At 42.1% G+C, this 21,238-nt stretch overlaps 1 protein-coding gene across 2 annotated transcripts in view; it reads left to right on the top strand.

The window, feature by feature from the left end:
• vcla (vinculin a) overlaps positions 1–21,238 on the top strand; it is a 52,922-nt gene that overhangs the window by 22,765 nt on the left and 8,919 nt on the right. For both annotated transcript variants that reach the window (XM_072678177.1, XM_072678175.1), the window contains exons 3-18: positions 504–654; positions 1,902–2,010; positions 2,363–2,485; positions 2,836–2,996; positions 9,327–9,417; positions 10,196–10,343; positions 12,521–12,674; positions 14,239–14,414; positions 14,754–14,944; positions 16,379–16,578; positions 17,026–17,154; positions 17,768–17,917; positions 18,209–18,317; positions 19,331–19,633; positions 19,752–19,876; positions 20,070–20,255. In XM_072678177.1, the coding sequence (XP_072534278.1) occupies positions 504–654; positions 1,902–2,010; positions 2,363–2,485; positions 2,836–2,996; positions 9,327–9,417; positions 10,196–10,343; positions 12,521–12,674; positions 14,239–14,414; positions 14,754–14,944; positions 16,379–16,578; positions 17,026–17,154; positions 17,768–17,917; positions 18,209–18,317; positions 19,331–19,633; positions 19,752–19,876; positions 20,070–20,255 (2,506 nt within the window). The remainder of the gene's footprint in view (positions 1–503; positions 655–1,901; positions 2,011–2,362; positions 2,486–2,835; positions 2,997–9,326; positions 9,418–10,195; positions 10,344–12,520; positions 12,675–14,238; positions 14,415–14,753; positions 14,945–16,378; positions 16,579–17,025; positions 17,155–17,767; positions 17,918–18,208; positions 18,318–19,330; positions 19,634–19,751; positions 19,877–20,069; positions 20,256–21,238) is intronic.

The raw sequence follows: 21,238 nt of genomic DNA on the forward strand, positions 1-21,238 counted from the left end.
TGTTACTGTAAGTAAGAAGAACCTAAGTTGTCTCCTATTTATTTATTTATTATTAGAAGTATTGATCACCGGTGGACATACGTTACTCAGTTTAGGGAAAGTGGGTGAACTTGTGTTAATGTCCGGTGAGCAGCATGGCTTGTTGTGTTCTCTTGTTGAGATACGAACAAGCAATGCTGTTTCAGCAAACTGCAGCCTGATCTATCTGTCCCTGATGTTTACCAGCAAAATGTTAAAAAATTATGCGTTCTCCTCTTCATCGTGTTCTTTAACACATTGCAGATAGCGTTCTTTATCCTCTTCATGACTGAATGTGTTCTACTGTGGTCTTCTGCCAGGTCTGCCTTATTGTCAGAGTCTTATCCACTATTGGTGTACAAACAGCAAGAACTGTGTCATTGTCCAGTTATTTATGGCTACACTCTGTGCCTGTAGGCATCCATTATTGATTTTGAGACCAGTATGCTTTCTCTCTCTCTCTGTCTCTGTCTCTCTCTCTCCAGAGTGGAGAATGCCTGCGCGAAGTTGGTAGAGGCAGCACGGATGCTGAAGACAGACCCGTACTCGGTCCCTGCCCGAGATTACCTCATCGACGGCTCCCGTGGCATCCTCTCAGGAACGTCAGACCTGCTGCTGACCTTTGATGAGGCTGAGGTACGCAGCCAGTGCACTGTAGATTTTTCCAATTTGTGGAAGGAGGTGAGGTCCTTCACTTGACTCCTTTGTCAAAAGAGGTTACGAGCATCCACTGCTATTATTTTGGTAATACTGCAACTTTATGAAAGAATACAATAACAGTATATTACAGTATACAGTACTAACAATATCAGTAAAACTAGACCTTTAACCCAGTCTTACGGGTGAAGATGTATGTGGGTTGCTCTTTCGGGGGTCTCCCACCACTACTAACTAGTTAAACAAATTGGCAATAGAAGTGTCCTACTACGAGCATTTATTCAGTTATGGTCACTGAAAAGCCTATACACTTTCCCATACCAACAGCGTACTTCTCCACTGGTGAACTACTGGAAAGTGGCCGGGGCTGGCCTGGCCTTCTGCACTTCTGAAGAATCTGTTTAAACATATTCTTTAGTGACTTCCAATAAAGAACACTTTTAATTATCAGTACACCCTAGTATTACACTGTGTAATCATAATAATAAGATCGTACATCCAGCCCCCATGCTATGACACTAGCTGTACTCCATGGAATTGACCATTTTGTGACTTAACAGGCATAGGAGAATACAGAGGGAGATGTGCGTTCTCAGCAGTCGTGTTTTGCGGAGCAGTATATTATTGTAATCCTCACTGTGTGCTGCGTGTGTGCTGTGCCAGTGTAATAGAATTCACCCTGAGCGCATGATCCTGGGCAGACGCTGCTGAGTGCACATTGTGTCTTTTATCAGCCTGAGATGCATTAAAAGTAGAAGCGTGGCTTCGGCTGGTCACAAGACTCTTAATCACAGGACAAGATACGAAGCTGAACTCCCCAACCCTACAGCCAGGCCCGGAACACATTACCCGAAACACTTACTCCCTCAATGGAGATCAAATAGGGTTATGTTCACTAGCAGTTATTTTTATACCTCTTTCTCTCTTGACAGAAGAGTACATATTGGACATATTGGTTACATTGTTACCAGCAGTTCTTTTGATCTTGTAAAACTCAGGCGGCTTTTCATGGTGCATCTGTGTATTGTTTGGCGTCGGCTGGCTTGCTGCTGATGCATAAGTGTTAGAATTCATTAATAATTAATCAATCACAGTCCCATTTTGGATGTAAAATAAATAAACAAGCATTTGTAGGACATTTAGGGATGAGCATAGGAGGAGAGGATTCAAGATATTGAATTGAATTCTGAATTGAAATATACGAATATGTCCGGCTTTCTTTTCAGGTGCGTAAAATCATCCGTGTCTGTAAGGGCATCTTGGAGTACCTGACAGTAGCAGAGGTTGTGGAGACCATGGAGGATTTGATCACATACACTAAAAACCTGGGACCAGGTGCTTTTATTTTTGTTTGTTTTTTGTTTTGTTTTTTTTCTTTTCATTTACATCATCTTCCCATTGGCTGCTTTGTTAATTATGATAATTATGTAATAAGGTGAATTACACCTCATTACACTGTATAATGAGCACCAACAATGCTGTAGTTTAAAGTAGATAGTTATCAATAGTTAAACACTGATTTAGGTTTTAAACAAGCATCTTATCCATATTTTACGGTAAGCCTGTCACTTCATATGGCCTTCTGTAAGTATCTTAAAATGAACGCTGCCTTAAGAGTAGGCAGACCCACTTTCTGATGCAGAGCTTCTAAAGCAGTGTCTGCCTGCCTTCTTCTCATTATCGTTAGGAATGACGAAGATGGCAAAGATGATCGACGAGCGGCAGCAGGAGCTGACACATCAGGAGCACCGCCTGATGCTGATCAACTCCATGAACACAGTGAAGGAGCTGCTGCCTGTGCTCATATCAGGTGAAAAAGAAAGAGATTTGCGCCAGCGGCAGAGATGCTGTGCTCCATGCTGTTGCCATGCTTCAGCAGTTGATATAGCAACGTTGATAATTGCAGTCATTTAGCTGCTGGTGCTTCTACCCAGCTTCAGCCTACAGCTGGGAGTCTGATAAAGATAAGGATAGTGCTTGTGTATGTTGCATGCAATGTGACCTTGATGAGTTGCCCGTCATAGATACTGCATGTGGAACAGTGGGATATGTCAGGGTACAGACTAGGAATGGGGCAGTATGTAAGCGAGATGAAATGAGGGCATGTATGACCTTCTCCATGTTCTCTAATTGTCAAACACTGTTCTTGCCATTCTTCAGCTATAAAAATCTTTGTAACCACCAAATGTGCCAAGAGCCAAGGAGTGGAGGAGGCTCTGAAGAACAGGAACTACACCTTTGAGAAGATGAGCGCAGAGATCAATGAAATCATCCGAGTGCTCCAGCTCACCTCCTGGGATGAAGACGCCTGGGCTAACAAAGTATTTGTCTTATTTAAGATCATTTATGATATGTTGTCATTGTGCACATTACACAAGTGTACTTACAGAACAATCTGTGCACAGTATGAGCCCCTTTCCTTCCTCGTAACATACTCGCACCCCCTCACATATAGCCCCTGGCCCAAAACAACCTCCATATCTCTCTGTATATTACACATCTGCCATTCTCTCCTGCTCTTTTTTCCTCATCCCTCTCCACAGGTTCCTCCAGGCATAGTGTAGAAAGAAGTAGCAGAGTATTTGGAGAGAGGTTTATTGCTGGGGTGCAGCTGACATGGCCGTAATTGCAAACGTTAATAATAATTATCAAGCATACTTCCCGTTTCATGGTCTGGCTTAGAATGCTGCAACTGTGTGATAAATAAACAGTGTCTGGACACCTAGGAGGCACTTCCATATCATAAATGCAAGGCGTTATTGCGCAGGGGGAAAGTGCTCGATAATTACTTGTGGCCAACATGTGTCATGTGGTAGCGAAGTGCAAATTGAGTTAGTGGATGTAAAAGCTATTTCATTACTTGCTGTGTTTGACTGTCTCTTCCCTTCTCCTCAGCATGGTTATTCCTCATGCTTTCCACACTGAAGATATGTTCTAAATAGGGGTGTAACGGTACACAACAGTCACGGTTCGGTACACACCACACACCGCAGTTCGGATCACCCAAAAAAAGGAAGAAGCTCACATTAATACAGTTCAGTAATATTTAGATGCGTTTTATTTCAAATGGTTCTGGGCATCAAAAGTATTGGGACACCTGTTTATTCATTGTTTCTTCTGAAATGAAGGCTATTAAATATATATATATATATATATATATATATATATATATATATATCCTGCCTTTGTTGGAGGAACTGTCTCTACTGCCCAAGGAAGGCTTTCTACTAGATTTTGGAGCATTGCTGTCAGGGTTTGATTGCATTCAGCGACAAGAGCGGTAGTGAGGTCTGGATGTTATATGATCGACATGTTTTATCCATGTTTATCTGCTCCAGCGTCCTATTCTATTTGCAATACTTTACTAATCTACTCTACAGGGACTAGACAAGCTGTGTCTGTGACAGCAATGGGTGCCTTAAGTAAAAATTAAAGTAGTTAAATGCATTTGTTAGAAAGGGTGTCCACAACAACGCAAGATTTGGACATATAGTGTATGTTGGAATAGCAACACATCATCACTTCCAGTACAAAACACAGCTCAAGTATGTTAATATTTAGTGTACTAATCCGCCAAACCTGCACTTGTAAGATTAATGCATGTTATGCACCTTATTGTATTAATGTGTTGTACGCAACTGGGACGTGCGTACAACACATTAATTAATAATAACACATTAATAAACAACACATTTGGAGGTGCGGTGAACTGGCTACTGGGTGGAACTCTCGGTTGGGGACGCTGGTTCCTCATTGCGTTCTTCAGTCTTCGCCCATAGCTGTATGCTACGTGTACCGTGTATTCTTCGCGGGACTGTTCGAGCCGTACTGTGACGGTTCCATGCAAATACACATACCTTTACACCCCTAGTTCTGAAGCATGTATTACTTTGTCATGTCTGATTTTTTCTGTTGACCCTGATGTAACCTTCTGTAAACACAGGTTTTTCTTTCTTTTTGTTCTTTCTTTTCTGTACTCTTCCGTTCTTTTCCTCCTTGTAGAAGGTAAGGCTTCCTCTTTCCCACTGTAATGCTCTAGCATGTGGCAGACGAGTCTTTCATGCTGTTGCATACTGTGTGTGTGTGTGCGTGTATAGTGTGTGAATAATGCAGGACATGTGACTGTCCTTATTGCATTCATTGTGTGGGTTGCAGCATTTGTCAGACACGGTCAACATACTGTATGTTGGTGTCTGTGGAGGACGGTGTATTGTAGTTCAGAAAAGCAGCCCAAAGCTGGGGGAGATAACAGGCAGGGCTTATCTGTCTATCTCTGTGCTTTTCGTATGCCTTGCTATTTTTGAATGCCAATTACACTGTTCCATGTTATCTGCCCTTCTTTTCATACTCTGTCCACAGCTGTCGTTCATTGAGCCTCACTCTGTTCCTCTGTTCCTCTCCTTTTAACCCATTCACCCTACTTGTCCCACCACTCTTTGTAACTCGTTCTCACACTTATTGACTCTGGTCTGTCTAAGCAAGTAGCAATGTGGCCTTTGTTCTCTGCTGTCTCTATGCCACATGTTCATTCTGTCTGTGTAGCTTAACCCTAAATGAATGTTGTTTTTCCTGATGAACCTGCAGTCCTGCTAGCTCTTATTTAACACAGCAAGTCTTTCTTAAGGCACTCCTGCTCAGTGTGTTAATGTGTGGTAAGAGACTTGTGGTAAATAGCTGTTCAGCTTTTGTTTACATTACATGTTCTCCACTTACATACAAATATTATGTAATGTGACTCCCACTGGATTTAAACAAACTGGTCATTTTGGAGTGGAGTTGCATTTGTGTGGTCAACCACCTAAATGATTCCCCATCGAGTGTTTAACTGGAAAGGCGGCCTCGCCTGCATCGTCCCCTGTGGCCTGTGGGGCTCATATTGGCCTCATAAAAGCTGGATTCATGAGGTTACGCCAGAATGCACAAACAGCCCTCACCTCCCAACACGCTCACAGACACTCACTCACACACACAAACACAGGTGAATGCTGGAGGAGCCATGCACTCTACAGAGTCCGTGCTTTGGCCTAAAAAGAAGCTTTAATACATGATTAAGAACATTAAATGAAAATACCGAGCATTTTGCCACCCTCCACCAGGAGTGGGAGCATTTTCTCCACTGGCGGTGAGCAACATGTCAATATGTAATCGGTATTGTGAGAAACTGCAAAAAAATACACTTTTCGGAGAGTGTATTTTTTTTGTATTATCAGGGCGTCTAGAACACAATCCCACTGCATGCACCATAAAAAGACAGAGCCTAGAAGAGCCTAGAAACAACAACCAGTTTACAGTAACTACATAAACTGCATAGTAACAAGTACATGGTTGGATATCAGCATTTTATTCCATTATTTTATTTTATTAATTAATTTCTGCAAATGAATTTGTACCACACTGAGCTGCATTGCAGATGTGTTTTCTGTGTATCTGTGTTTTTTGTGTATTTTGTGCAGAACTAAGCTAAAAGTTTAAACTGACATGAAAGTTTTATATTAACATGTAGTGTATAGTACTGTGCAAAAGTCAAAGACCACACCCATAGTTTTCCAGTCAGAACAGCCATTAAGTATGTCTACTTTTTTCAGGAATGTACGTGAAATAAAGTAAGTGAAAGAAGGTTCGAAAACTGAAGCTAAAATTGATTATAAGATAGAAAAAATAGTTTCTGTCCATCCTACCACTGTGAGAAGAAGACACTGTGTCTGAAAGGGCTTGGAGCTGATCAAGAAGCCCTCGCTGGAGCCAGAGCTCATTATCACTGATTGTGTTTGGGATGAGCAGACAATGCTCCAGCTTCTAAAATTGAACTTTGAAGAAGTGGAAAAATCTCCCTGCAGATTTCTATGAGAAGCCATAAGCAAGTCTTCTGAAAAGAATGGGAGTAAAAGGTCTTACTCAATGCCAAAAGATCTGATACTAAACACTGTTTGTCCGAATGTTTGTGGACACCACTTCTAATCCATGCATTCAGCTACTTTAGGTTGCACTCATTGCTGACACAGAAGTGCAAATGCACAAGCACACAGCATGTCTAATCCCTGTAGAGAAGTAGTGCCAATAAGGCAAAAAAAGCCAATAGGACTCTCTGGAGCAGATAAACATGAACCTATTGGCACCATGCCTAATATCAGGCGTGGGCTAGAGGGGTATAGCTGCTAGCATTGAGCTGTGGAGAGAATTATAGAAGTGATTAACTTAACTTTTGCATACTTTCTTGATTATGAAAATGTACTAACTTGTTCTTTATGACTGTAAATTAAATAACTGAAGGGTGGTCTCTGACTCTTACACAGTGCAAACACACTCTGAATGAAACACTGTACGTTCAACGCAAATACAGCATGGCATGGCATCTGCTGTCAATCTGTTGAGGAGCTGTAGATGGGCGTGGAGATTTCAGGCACTTCAACATCACCTTCACTTTCCTACCTGCCTCAGTGTCCATCTGTTGTGGTTCAGCCTGTGTACTAGACTGGATGTTTTCAATGCTTTTATTGCTCACACATTACTCGCTGTAATTGGGAAAGGTAGACACTTATGTGTGTCATCTTCAGGTTGTTGCAGAAGCTCATTGCATATTCAGGGAGTAGGTGTTCAAAGCCCTTTCTGATCATCTTGTTAAAAATTCATCAGGTGCCCTGTTTTCTGAACCCCATGCTGTTCAGCTTGGTTTTATACACAGAAGTGTATGTGTGTGAGTGTGTATGGATGGTTGGGTGAAAGCAGACTAAACATCAGATTGCCTTACAAAGCGGGGGCATCTTGTTCATGAGCATCCCTGTTTAGAGCGTTCAGTGTGACTGTGCATGCCAGTTGCTGTCTTCCTGAAGCAGAAGTAATTCATTAGTGTTTTGGGATTAATGCTTAATAAGGCATCATCCCGAACGGTGCGGTTCCCGAATGCAATCCGACTCCAAGCTGACTCCAGCTAATAACGCAGACAAACGGAAATGACTCATCAGCTTACAAATAATCTGATCTCATCTCTCTCGTGGGTTTGACTGCAGCTGTTACTGGATACAGGCGAGAGGAGGCGCAGGAGATGGAGGGGGCGGATGGAATTCATTCTTGCTGAATGAAGGTTCATCTGTGTGGCCAGACTCGCCAGATTCATCAGACCTTGCTGCTTTACCAGTTTGCTTGAGAAATACTAGACTTCGCATCAAACCTTGCAGGAAACGGTCCTCCTTTTTCTTGCACTGATCTAGAGGTCAGCTAACTGAACTGTGCGTGCAGTTCTGTGGGAAGTACATAGGGTGGGTCGGGCATACAGTGTAGGGCAGTGGGAGCAGGTGCTGAGGGAGGTGTTGTGTGGTGAGGTGCACATTTCTGACCTACATGACCTTGCGTGTCACATTTCCATACATTTCCATATCACGTGTGGCAAGGTGGTGCCCTAGGTAGTGCGTATGCCTTCAGAACTCCACACACCTGGGGTTGTGAGTTTGAACCTTGCTCCTGTGCCTGTCAGTAAGGAGTTTGGCATGTCCTCAAGTCCACATGAGTTTTTGCCCACCACAGAGATACACTCTATTGACAAAAGTATTGGGACACCTGCTCATTCATGATTTATTCTAAAATCAAGGATATTTAAAAAGCTCTTATCCTGCATTTGTTGAAGTAACGGTCTCTACTGTCCGGAGAAGGTGTTCTACTAGATTTTGGAGCATTACTGAGAGGATTTGATTGCATTCAACCCCAACTCCTCAGCTCATCCCAGAAATTTTGGATGGTGCACCATCCTTCCAGAGAACACAGTTCCACAGGGCTTTACACCTCTCAAGCACATGCCTAGCATTAGGCATGGTTCCAATAGGTTCAATAGGATCTAGCTAGTTGTGGGGAATCGGACATCCTGAAATTGGGGTGGAAATATAATAATAATAAAATAATAATAAAATAATAATAAAAAAAAATGAATTAACGCTATATGTTAACGTAAATACACTGTAACTGTATAAGTGATCTTCTCACTATGCCCTGATGCTTCTCGCTACATGTATAGTCTTCTTCATATATCTTATAAAAGCAAATTTGGCTGCTTCAGGTGAAATCACTGCACGTCCCTGTGTGCACTAATGGTTCAGACTGTTCAGTTCAGCAGGGAACAGAGAGCCAGAGGCAGTGAGCCAGACGGGCTTGAAATTTGCTCTAAATGTGTGAGTGGGTGCAATGGAGTGTGAAGTGGTGATTATGTGGCCCCCTCCACCTGTGTTTGTGTGTGTGTGTGTGTGTGTGTGTGTGTGTGTGTGTGTGTGTGTGTGTGTGTGTGTGTGTGTGTGTGTGTGTGTGTGTGTGTGTGTGTGTGTGTGTGTGTGTGTGTGTGAGAGAGAGAGAGAGAGAGAGAGAGAGAGCGAGAGCGAGAGAGCTACCTCTCTGTCCTTCAGTCTGTGAGGGTCACCTAGCACTGTAAAGCCCCCCTCCCTGTCAGCATTCTCACTCCCATGAGTATAACATCACACACATGAACCACTTTATAATAATAAAAGACAGAACAGCTGAGGTCTGGCTGCAGTTCACCTGTGCAGATAAAATATCCTTGAGATACTTTGTAGTTTTGTAATCTGTTTCTTCATTTGTGCCTCTTATTCCTCCTAACTCTCTCTCTATCTCTTTTTCTTATTCTACTCTGTCCCTTTCTCTCTGTGAAGGACACTGAGGCTATGAAGAGAGCACTGGCACTGATTGAGGCAAAGATGAATCTGGCTAAAGGCTGGCTCAAAGATCCTAATGGCCTACCAGGTAACCAAGCATGCCAACACACAAAGGCCTTTCTGTCTTCTTGAGGATGGAATGAGGACCTCATCATGGCTTTAAGGGAATTATGTGGATTAAAATAATTCATTATGGTTGCACCTTGTAAAGCAACACACAGCTGTATTGTAGTATTTATAGTATTCCTCAGTTCAGTGTTCTTTAAATTCTGCTAAAGTTTTTGCGACATAACTCACAGTTTTTGAGATATCGACACTATTCTAACTCCAGGTTGTTTGGCCTGATGGTGCGATCCGGGCTTGTCTAAAGCTTTTGGATACAGTTTGTATACGCAAGGTTGCCGCAAAGCAAAAAATTTTTTGATGAAATTTTGTATCATAGGAATGAATGGAATCCAAATATTATACTTGAATTACATATGAAAGTGATACAAATAAACTAGTATCACCCGATAGCATGGTAGCTGTCTAGCAACACTCCTACAACCATTAAGCAACACCATAGCTTTAAACCCTGAAACTATAGCCCCCATCTAGCAACTACTTAGCTACACCATAGCAACACCATGGCAACCACCCACCAACCACATAGCAACACTATAGCAAACACATTTCAGAATATAGCAACCACCTAGCAACAACAGTTTCACCCTTTTGGCCACGTTGGAGCAAGAAACCCATTTATATTAAGATTAAGTTCAACTGAATAAAGAATCGTCAATCCAATGAATGTAGTAAATCTGTTCCTCGGAGAGCAACATGCGCTTGGGGTTTGACTTGAGTGTGCTGTGGATGTGTTTGTGTAGGGGCTGCAGGTGAGCACGCTCTGCGTCAGATTCTAGATGAGGCGGGCAAAGTGGGTGAGCTGTGTGCAGGGAAGGAGCGAAGGGAGATCCTGGGAACGGCCAAGACTTTGGGCCAGATGACGGATCAGGTGTCGGATGTGCGTGCCAGGTAAGGCCCCTGATACAAAAACATCATGGCATGAGGACGAGGTGTGATCAGATGGCACTTGGAAGTGAAATGCAAAATGCAAACTTTCTTTTTTTGTTGTTTGTTGAAGCATTTACAGTATAGCATTCCTGCAGTCTAAAAACACCACACGTGTGTGCAGTTAACCCTCCATTAACAACAGACAACACATTTCATGCTATATTTAACACAGCCAGTATGTTGCCGTACTGAACACAGGGAGTGTGAAATATGTGTTCAAATGACCCCCTCTGTGTCAGAGACACAGTCACAGCATTACATGTCTGGATTTACTTCAGCAAGGCTTTAGGCATTGTGTGTGAACAGTGTTATTTTCGAAGGGCGATACTGTGTGGCGCATCCGTCTGTGTGTGTGGAGGCTGAGCTGCAGAAAGTGAAAATGATAGCCCTGAGATCAGAAGGGAGGCCCTGGCTTCATTAGAGGGACTGGGGTAAAGCAGATTAAAGGCTGAGTGCTGGTTAATCAGCCACTGCCTGCAAACAGTTCATCCAGCAGAGGCTGGAGCCAAATGCCAGAAAAATACCTTTGCTTACACACATATACATACACACACACACACACAGCACTGCCGCAGTTTTAGGGGTCAGGGCAGATGTTTTGCTCAAGATCTGCAGATCCACAGTCTGAGAATTTTACAAATGCAGAGTTCTGATTTGTTTGTGTAGATACTCACTTTGTCTTTAACTGACGTTTAACTCAGTCTAAAACTTAAACCTCATCCTAAACCTAACACTCAATCTAACCCTGACCTTCACCTCTGCTCAAAACCTAAACCTCACCCTAAACCTAACACTAACTCTAACCATGACCTTCACCTCTGCACAAAATGTAAAACTCATCCTAATCCTAACACTCACTCTAACCCCGACCTTCACCTCTGCTCAAAACCTAAACCTCACCCAAAACCTAACACTAACCCTGATCTTCACCTCTGCTCAAAATGTAAACCTCATTCTAATCCTAACACTCACTCTAACCTTGACCTTCACCTCTGCTCAAAACCTAAACCTCACCCTAAACCTAACACTAGCCTTGACCTTCACCTCTGCTCAAAACCTAAACCTCACCCTAAACCTAACTCTAACCCTGACCTTCACCTCTGCTCAAAACCTAAACCTCACCCTAAACCTAACACTAATCCTGACCTTCACCTCTGCTCAAAACGTAAACCTCACCCTAAACCTAACACTAACCTTGACCTTCACCTCTGCTCAAAACCTTAAACCACACCCTAAACCTAACACTCACTCTAACCCTGACCTTCACCTCTGCTCAAAACCTAAACCTCACCCTAAACCTAACACTAATCCTGACCTTCACCTCTGCTCAAAACCTAAACCTCACCCTAAACCTAACACTAACCTTGACCTTCACCTCTGCTCAAAACCTAAACCTCACCCTAAACCTAACACTCACTCTAACCTTGACCTTCACCTCTGCTCAAAACCTAAACCTCACCCTAAACCTAACACTAACCTTGACCTTCACCTCTGCTCAAAACCTAAACCTCACCCTAAACCTAACACTCACTCTAACCATGACCTTCACCTCTGCTCAAAACCTAAACCTCACCCTAAACCTAACACTCACTCTAACCATGACCTTCACCTTTGCTCAAAACCTAAACCTCACCCTAAACCTAAGACTCACTCTAACCCTGCCCTTCACATCTGCTCAAAACCTTCACTCTAACCCTGACCTTCACCTAAAAAGTTAGTGAAAACCTAAACCTCACCCTAAACCTAATACTTACTTAACCCTGACTTTAAACCCAGCTCAAAACGTAAATCCTTAGTCTATACCTAACAATCATTCTAAGTGTAACCTCTTCTCTAAACCTCAGCCTAAACCAAATACCCACTTTAACCCTGACTTTAACCTCAGCTCAAAACACAAACTTTTATTTTAAGCACCCACTAACAAAACCTAAACCGTCTATTCCTAACACTGACTCTAACACTGTCCTTAACCTCAGCTCAAAACCAAACCCTCACTCTACACCTAACACTCACTTGAACCCTGGCTATAACCCCAGTATAAACCTAAACCTCACCCTAAACTAACCCTAATACTCACTATTAACCTGACCTTAACCTCAACTCAAAACCGAAACCTCTGTCTCTGTGTTATTTTCCAGAGGTCAGGGACCCACACCCATGGGCATGCAGAAGGCCCAGCAGGTGGCTCAGGGGCTGGACATCCTGGTGGGCAAAGTGGAGAACGCTGCTCGCAAGCTGGAGATCCTGACCAACTCCAAACAAGCCATTGCCAAGAGAATAGATGCTGCACAGGTCAGAGTGATTCTGTGTACCAGTAAAACCCAACGAAACATGCTTGTAGATTGTGTTTTCTGCTCTGTGGTGCTACCAGTTATGGCACAAGACACAGCCATAGACAAGATTTCAGCCACATCCCAGTGGACGGAGGGGCTCATGACTGCAGACGGATCATCCTCTAAATGAAGATCAGAGCTGACAGGCTATTGTAAAATGTTATTTAATTTGCCTGCTCTGTGACTTATGAGTATCCGGAGGGTGGGAGACAGAATTCACCAGAAGTAAAGATTTATGTCTGAGGCGTCATGTTGTGATGTTCTCGCATTAAACCACAGTGGAAAAACAGCATGGGATCAAAACCGCAGAGAGCATAGGATTATATAACATTCTTCCTGCTGAATATCATATGACTGAAAATGGCACTATGAAGATACATCAGTATAAACACGGAGAGGAAAGAAAGGAAAAGTACAGATGCTGAGGGTAGACTACTCCCTGCAGTGAACGCCTACAGTAGGCAGAGGAGCAAAATGTGATTTATGCTCTTATTTCCCTTTAATTAGTGCTTGCAGCTTCCCACTCTCTCTTAAGGCTTAAATGAACTGTAAAACATGTTCATTAGGGGCGAATGCAGCTGATTGTGACAATTCAACTGCATTTATTTGGGGATTTTAGAGTAGAGTATAATAATGTTAAATAAAGTGAACACTGTTTTTTGGTGAAATTAAATAATATTCATATTTTCAAACATATAAATGTAACATAAAATCTATATATGCTTGATATTGTCTATATTTTACTACTCTATTTACTACACCTCGGTACCAGTGGTGTATTGTGTGTAGTTTTATAAATAATCCTCAATTGTATCAAAATAATTCCAATAAAAATGGTGAAATTTGAATCAACTGGTTAATTAAATGCATCTCTAAAAATCAGTGTATCCCCAAAAAGCTGCCCTAAAAAGCTGCCAACAGTGTGAGGCTGTGTGCCTATTTGAGCCCCATGTGTTTTAAGGAACTGCAGTTAAAATACACTCACTAAAAACAAACTAAGAACTAACTAACTAACAATGCTTATTGTTCTGCTTTGCCCACAATCCCTTTTTTTTCCCTTTCCTTTTTTTCCAATTTGGTACTGCCACTTAACTCCCCCTAGCAACGCTCCCGACACTAGGAGGGTAAGGACTTAACATATGTCTCCTTGGGTACAATGCAAAGACACATTGCAAGAGCCACTGCTTCTTTTTAAACTGCCACCGATGTGGCATCACCAAGCAGCCGACATGCTTGGAGCAAAGCTCCACCGCACCAGCTAGCAGCCACCTATACCGGCCAATATCGCTTTATTAGTTATGAGGGGAGAGAGCACGGCTGCTCTCTCAGACTCATGGAAGCTAAAGCTGGCTCATGTCTGGGCAGACTGTTACAAGGAGCCAAAAAGGGTTAAATCAGTTGTGGTAGGTCTTGACGTGGCTACTTTTAAGGAGAATCGACTGTGTGTACTGTAGGACACCTGTTGCTGTGATGACGGTCTGTTCAGACTGGTGGTTTGTGAGCACTCTGTGTTGTTTGTACAGAGCTGGCTGGCTGACCCACATGGGGGTCCTGAAGGTGAGGAGAACATTCGAGCTCTGCTGGCTGAGGCCAAACGTATCGCTGATCTGTGTGAGGACCCTAAGGAGAGAGATGACATCCTGCGCTCAATCGGCGAAATTGCTGGCCTCACTGCAAAACTTGTTGAACTTCGCAGGCAGTATGTGTTCTTAAACTGATCTTAAACTCAGCAGCTTGAGGTTCCTTTAAATAGGGGTTTTCATTCTGATAATGATGTCAACTGAATTCTTTAAAACACACACTACATATCTCACCACATAGCTAGTATTAGGACATAGGCAGGAGTGTCTCCATCAAATCCTGTAGGATTTCTATGATTAAATCAGTGTGTGTAAGGGACAACTCTCATGTATGTAATGGGGGGCTGCAGGCTGCAGAGATGATCCCCTAAAATTGAGCTCTTGTTGTTGAAGTCTGTGCCTCTTCTGCTTGATTTATTTTAAATGCATGATCTGATCTGCCCTTGTCTGACTCTCAGGGGTAAAGGGGATACTCCTGAAGCTAGGGCGCTGGCCAAACAGATCGGCACTGCTCTACAGAACCTTCAAGCCAAGACTAATCGTGCTGTGGCCAACATGCGACCGGCCAAGGCTGCCGTGACTCTGGAGGGCAAGATGGAGCAGGCCATGCGCTGGATTAACAACCCCAGCATGGATGATCGTGGAGTGGGTGAGCTCTCTTATTCAATGTTATGTTAGAGCTATCAAACCAGGTGCCTGGGGGTCTTTTAAAGGTCTTATAAAATCTTAAAATAGAAAAATGTACGTCATCGCGTATATTAGGGAGGCCCATTCCTGCCACGTAACATAACAAAATCTATCTATATATCTATCTATACAAAATCTATCTATATATATTTCCAGTAATCCCTTAGGCCTTGTAGGTATGGACAGGACAGAAAGCCTTTTTTGTGGTAGAATTGAATCATGGCTATTTTGAGGCCATATAATAGTGCTTTGGTATCTCTGTGTGTATGTGTTTGCGTGTGTAATGGTTGGCCAGCTGGACTATAATGAAAGACCAATCATCTGAGGCTATTTACATGCCCCAGAGGACAACACTGGCATATCAAGTTTTTCATCTGTGTGTAACCAATCCCAAGCACTTTGTCTCTGGACCTCTCTGTTTGGCAGGGAAATAAACAGATGATGATGGATAGTTAATTCTAAAGTCCCTGCTGAATGCATTTTAACCCTAACATTGCATTAAACAGTAAATAGCTGCTCTGTCCTATTCATAGCAAACTACATTACTAGTCGACCCTCTTGTATGCTAACCATGGAAGAACCCTCAACCCTCAGCAATGTGTAATTATAGAGGCGCTAAGGACGATTATGTAACTTCAATCAGCCTTCACATCCAGTGCCCTTCTGTTTGTGTACTTACTCCTTCAGTTTAAAAGTCTAATATAAGTGTTTTTAAGTAGCCAGGAGAATAAAACTGTTAACCTGAGACTGATTTCAAAGCAGTTTAATGATTTGCAGCAAAGATGGCCACCAGAGATGTGAAATGTTAGGATGTACTACCCTCTATAAATAAAACTATATTAATCCTATCAGATCCAATTTAATTGGTATAGAACTCTGCCTTATGCTGAGGTTCTTTAATCATAAACCCTATCAGACCCAACACCTCACAGACTTAAAAATTAATCCTTAATGGTTCCTCGTGCGGAAGTGTAGTTCTAGGAAAACTCTTTAATTGGTATAGAACCCTCCTTATGCTGAGGTTATTTAATGGTAAACCCTATTAGAGCCAACGTCTCACATTAAAAATTAAGGTTTCTAAATGGTTCCTAGCTTGACAGTGTAGTTCTAGGAAAACTCTTTAATGGGTATAGCACCAAAAGTTCTATGCCCATGAAATATCTTTCCTATAACTTTTTGTTCTAACCAAAAACAATTTAGAAAATTGCTGTATAGAGTTTGAGGTTTGACAGGGTTAAGCCTATACATTTTAAATACATGTTTAGAATGAATATGTTACCTGAATTCTGCAGATCTTCTAAGTCTATAAGGCCATATTAATGTAACAACACTACAGGTCTGAGTCTGTGTGTGTGTTTTTCTCTCTCTCTTTTTTTGACTGTCTCTGGGTGACCAGGCCAGGCTGCTATACGAGGGCTGATTGCTGAGGGTCGCAGGCTGGCTAACTCTCTGCCAGGGCCGTACCGGCAGGAGCTGCTGGCTAAGTGTGAGCGTGCAGAGCAACTGATGATGCAGCTGGCTGACCTAGCGGCACGGGGAGAGGGAGAGAGTCCTCAGGCCCGAGCTGTAGCCGCTCAGCTCCTGGACTCCCTTAAAGTAAGAAGCTGAAATTAAGGCGTACAGGCTGTGTACAAACTGCACAGGCAAGGAAATCTGGAAAGCTTGCTGCTAGTGGAAGTGGTAGACCTGGATTAAGCTTAAACCTAGACAAAATAGGATATTTAATGATGACAAATGAGATTGCAAGAAAGAATCCTAAATGCATCTTTTTTTTTTTTTACTTTGTGATCCAGCAGCGCCATCTCCTGGCTCCTGCTGACATTGTGTTCTTTCATATGTAACACACCCACATTTCTTTTGTTATTGGGTTCTAAATGAAATTAGCCATATTGGAAAACATATCATAATAATATAATATTAATAATATGTATAATATAATAATATATATAATAACATATAATAATAATAGGGTTTTTTTTTTTACATAAAAATACATTTTATTTGTATTTTCATCATACAATCTATATTTGATCCTTTTTTCAGGATTTGAAGGCAAAGATGCAGGAGGCAATGACTCAGGAGGTGTCTGATGTGTTCAGTGATACCACTACTCCCATCAAGCTTCTGGCTGTAGCTGCTACAGCACCACTCGAGGCCCCTAACCGGGAAGAGGTATGAGGGACACTATGGAGATACACTATATGGACAAAAGTATTGGGACCCCTGCTCATTCACTGTTTTCTCTAAAATCAAAAAAGTTTGGTTTTTGATTTTAGAAAGAGTTTATCCTGCTTTTGTTGGAGTAACTGCCTCCACTGTCCAGGAAAGGCTTTCTACTAGATTTACTAATACTGCTGTGAGGAGCTGATTGGATTCAGCCACAAGAGCATCAGTGAGGATGGGATGTTGGATAATTACCACCCCACCCACCTCATCCCCAACTCCCTAACACTTCCCAAAAGTATTGGAATGAGCACCAACATTCCAGAGAACACAGCGGCAAGGGGGCGTTATACCCCTATAGTCCAAACCTGACATTAGGCATGGTGCTAATAGGCTCAAGTTTATCTGCTCTAGAGAGTCCTATCCTATTGGCAATACTACTCTACAGGGACCAGACAAGCTGTGTGTGTGCATTTGCACATCTTTGTCAGAAATGGGTGCAACGCAAAGCTACACATTACACACATTATACTGCATTTTAGATCTGATACTCAATAACAGACAGCTCGAAAAGTGTGCAGAACAGCAATAGAATATTTCTCTCTGTTTGTTCTTCTCACAGGTTTTTGAAGAAAGAGCTTCTAATTTTGAGAACCATGCCAACAGGCTGGGGGCCACCGCGGAGAAAGCTGCTGCTGTGGGGACAGCCAACAAGAGCACAGTGGAAGGAATCCAAGCTGCAGTGAAGTCATCCAGGGAGCTAACACCTCAGGTACGAGTCTTCTCTGGGCCACTGTGCTGGAGCGTGGGGGAGGGAGCAACTGGATATTTGATCAGTGGTAAAGACTGAGACTCATGCATAGCGTGTGTGATCTAGTCTTTGGACACGGCTAGATTTGTGCGTGCGAAGCATATGATATATGAAATCCTAAACGATCAAACATGTTTAAAATAATACATCATAAAATGTTATTAATAAAATATGGTTAATTTCCTGTTACTTTAACACTGTTTAAGCCATCTAGTGTGATGCGTTGTTTTAGAGTTTTATTGCCCGCCACAGGTCACCTCTGCTGCACGTATTCTGCTCAAGAACCCTGGCAACCAGGCCGCTTATGAACATTTTGAGACCATGAAAAATCAGTGGATTGACAACATCGAAAAAATGACTGGTAAGCTTGAAGCTTGCATTTTTCTTATATAATGTATTCAGTGACTGGCAGCTTTTGCTGAACAGTTCACAGTGGACCTTATTCACCAGTGTTTTTTATTATAGCGATAGGGTTTAAAAACACATCATGAATCTGACAGACTTCTTGTTTTGTAGAAAGATATTGGTGAATGAGGCCCAATGTTTTACAGTATTGTACAGAGGCCTTAGATAGATAGTTTCTATGTAGTGATTTTGCTTTATAAAACACTATATCACACATAATATAATAAAATACATTTAACACATACATTTATATCAGATGATGACCATCTTTTGTTATCTTAATCAGAAAAACACATTTGTTTTTAACCCCTTAAAACTAAAGTCATTGGTGTTATTACAAACTTTTATCTATTATTACAAACTTCTATTACCAAAACCAAATAGCCCCACCAGTTTACATCGAAGTCCCTGTAAATACTGAGTAATAAGCCTAAGTGTGTAATAAGACCTTTCTGCGTTAAGTGATTAACGCTCTGTGCTCTCCAGTCACCATCTAAATGGATTTATTCCGTTCTACCAGCAACTCTTATTTAATGAATGATTAATTTGATAAAGTAGGTGTAGATGTACCTGTAAATACTGGCCTTTCTCGAGGAGAGGTTCAGAACAAGCATTAAAGCATCATTATGTGTCATATTTACTTTAAAATAACAGCTTCACAATCATTTGATGGTATGCTGACTTGGAATAGGAAGATTGGTGTCTCTGTTTTTGCCGGCCAGTGGTGTAACTGAACTGCACTCTGCAACTGTAGAGGGAGCCCAGCAGCACAAAAAAAAGCTAATTCTCGCATACCACAATACACACGTTTTATTTGTTTATACATAATTATTCAAATGTTGGTGTTTTTTATTTTTTGAAAAAGTTTATCTGGGCTGTAAGCAGTTCAATAGCTTTGCATATCATTTTTCTCAGATGCTTTTTTCACAGTACTGACTATACTAACATATGTCTCTGCCACTGTGACAGGTCTCGTAGATGAGGCTATTGACACTAAATCCCTCCTGGACGCCTCAGAAGAAGCCATTAAAAAGGACATTGATAAGTGCCGTGTGGCCATGGCAAATGTCCAACCCCAGATGCTGGTTGCTGGGGCCACTAGTATTGCCAGGCGAGCTAATCGGGTGCTGTTGGTGGCTAAGAGGGAAGTGGAGAACTCTGAAGACCCTAAATTCAGGGAGATGGTGAAAGCAGCCTCAGATGATTTGAGCAAAACTATCTCACCTATGGTCATGGATGCCAAAGCCGTGGCAGGAAACATCCAGGATCCAGGTAAAGAAGACAGGTCTTTAATCAATTACGATATAGAGCACAGTTACTAGTTCACCTGACTAGATCAGCGTGCCGGCTGGTCCTGATCTAGAGCTTTCCTCATGTTTCTGCTGAAAAGGTCTTCAGAAGAACTTTCTAGACTCTGGCTACAGGATCCTGGCTGCTGTAGGGAAAGTGAGAGAGGCCTTTCAGCCTCAGGAGCCAGACTTCCCTCCACCTCCTCCAGACCTGGATCAACTACATGTTAGTATAGTTGCCTTCCTAGCAGTCAGTGTGATCTGTGTTGGTTGATATATATATATATATATATATATATATATATATATATATATATATATATATATATATATATATATATATTTTTTATATATATATTTATATATATTTATATATTTTTTTCCCCTGTAACTCACATGCCACTGCTGTTCTTTGTCAGGTAAATGATGAGCAAGCTCCTCCTAAACCACCCCTCCCAGAAGGAGAAGTTCCTCCTCCCAGACCCCCTCCCCCCGAGGAGAAGGACGAGGAGTTCCCTGAGCAGAAGGCGGGCGAGATGGTGAGCGAGCCAATGATGGTGGCCGCCAGGCAACTACACGACGAGGCTCGCAAGTGGTCTAGTAAGGTGAGCGCTTTGCTACACGTCCAACTCCGTGTGCTGCACCAGCCTGCCAGAGATCATTTTAAAGAGCATCTGGCGATTGTTGTGAGGCCTTAAACATCGTCATTACTAACATCTATTGTAGAGTTCAGTTTCAGTTAAAGCACTGACTTATGTGCTCTTACAAAAATAGCGCTTAAGAGTAATTATGTGCTTTACTAATTAACATTTACTGTATTTGTAAAGATCCTCTGGTTCTAACACCTTGTTTGCATTTTAAATGTCTAATCTTTATATTTTAGACAGCTATAATACAGTACTGAGGATACTGGAACGAAGTGGGTGTGGTGTGGATAGTAAACTGCACACTGATGCAATGATGCGAGTACCTGACTTGACTGTATGAATTACATTTATGTTGTCATTTTGTGTGTGAACCTGTTATTAAGCAAATCTTTTGATTGTATAGTTGAATTTTTTCAGCAAATTAATAGAAACTACCATTTGCAAAAGATGTTTGCATGCCTTTAAAGAGTCAGGAAACGTCTAACCTTTTTGCTACCTTAACAACCTTTAGGCACCTTTATTTTTAGCTGTGGGGCAGGGAGGATAGCCTGACGCAGTTTGCTTCAGGTTTGCTGTAGTTTGCTGCAGTTTTCTCAGTGGACACATGAAGAGGACTCTCTTCCTAGAATTAAACATGCTATTAAAGGATGAATCCTCATTGAGCAGGAAGTAGATGAGTCTAGAAACTCCTGTCAAGTTGGTGTTTTTCTCTGTGTATTTCCGTCTCTTCTACCTTTCCAAGGCCTGACTTAGCTCAGCACCTTTACACTTATCTCTTTCCTTCTTCTGGTGTTTCCAGTGTCATTCTCTGTTTGTCCTGCATGTCCCCAGGTCCATGCCTCATTCTTGTGACCCTGATAGCGAATGTTAACATGTTTGATCATCAGTAGAAGTGTCCTTTTCACTAAAGACACCAAACTGGTGAATTGTATTAGCAACAG

Source organism: Salminus brasiliensis, chromosome 4, assembly GCF_030463535.1.
Source record: "Salminus brasiliensis chromosome 4, fSalBra1.hap2, whole genome shotgun sequence".
NCBI classification, from domain to species: Eukaryota; Metazoa; Chordata; class Actinopteri; order Characiformes; family Bryconidae; genus Salminus; species Salminus brasiliensis.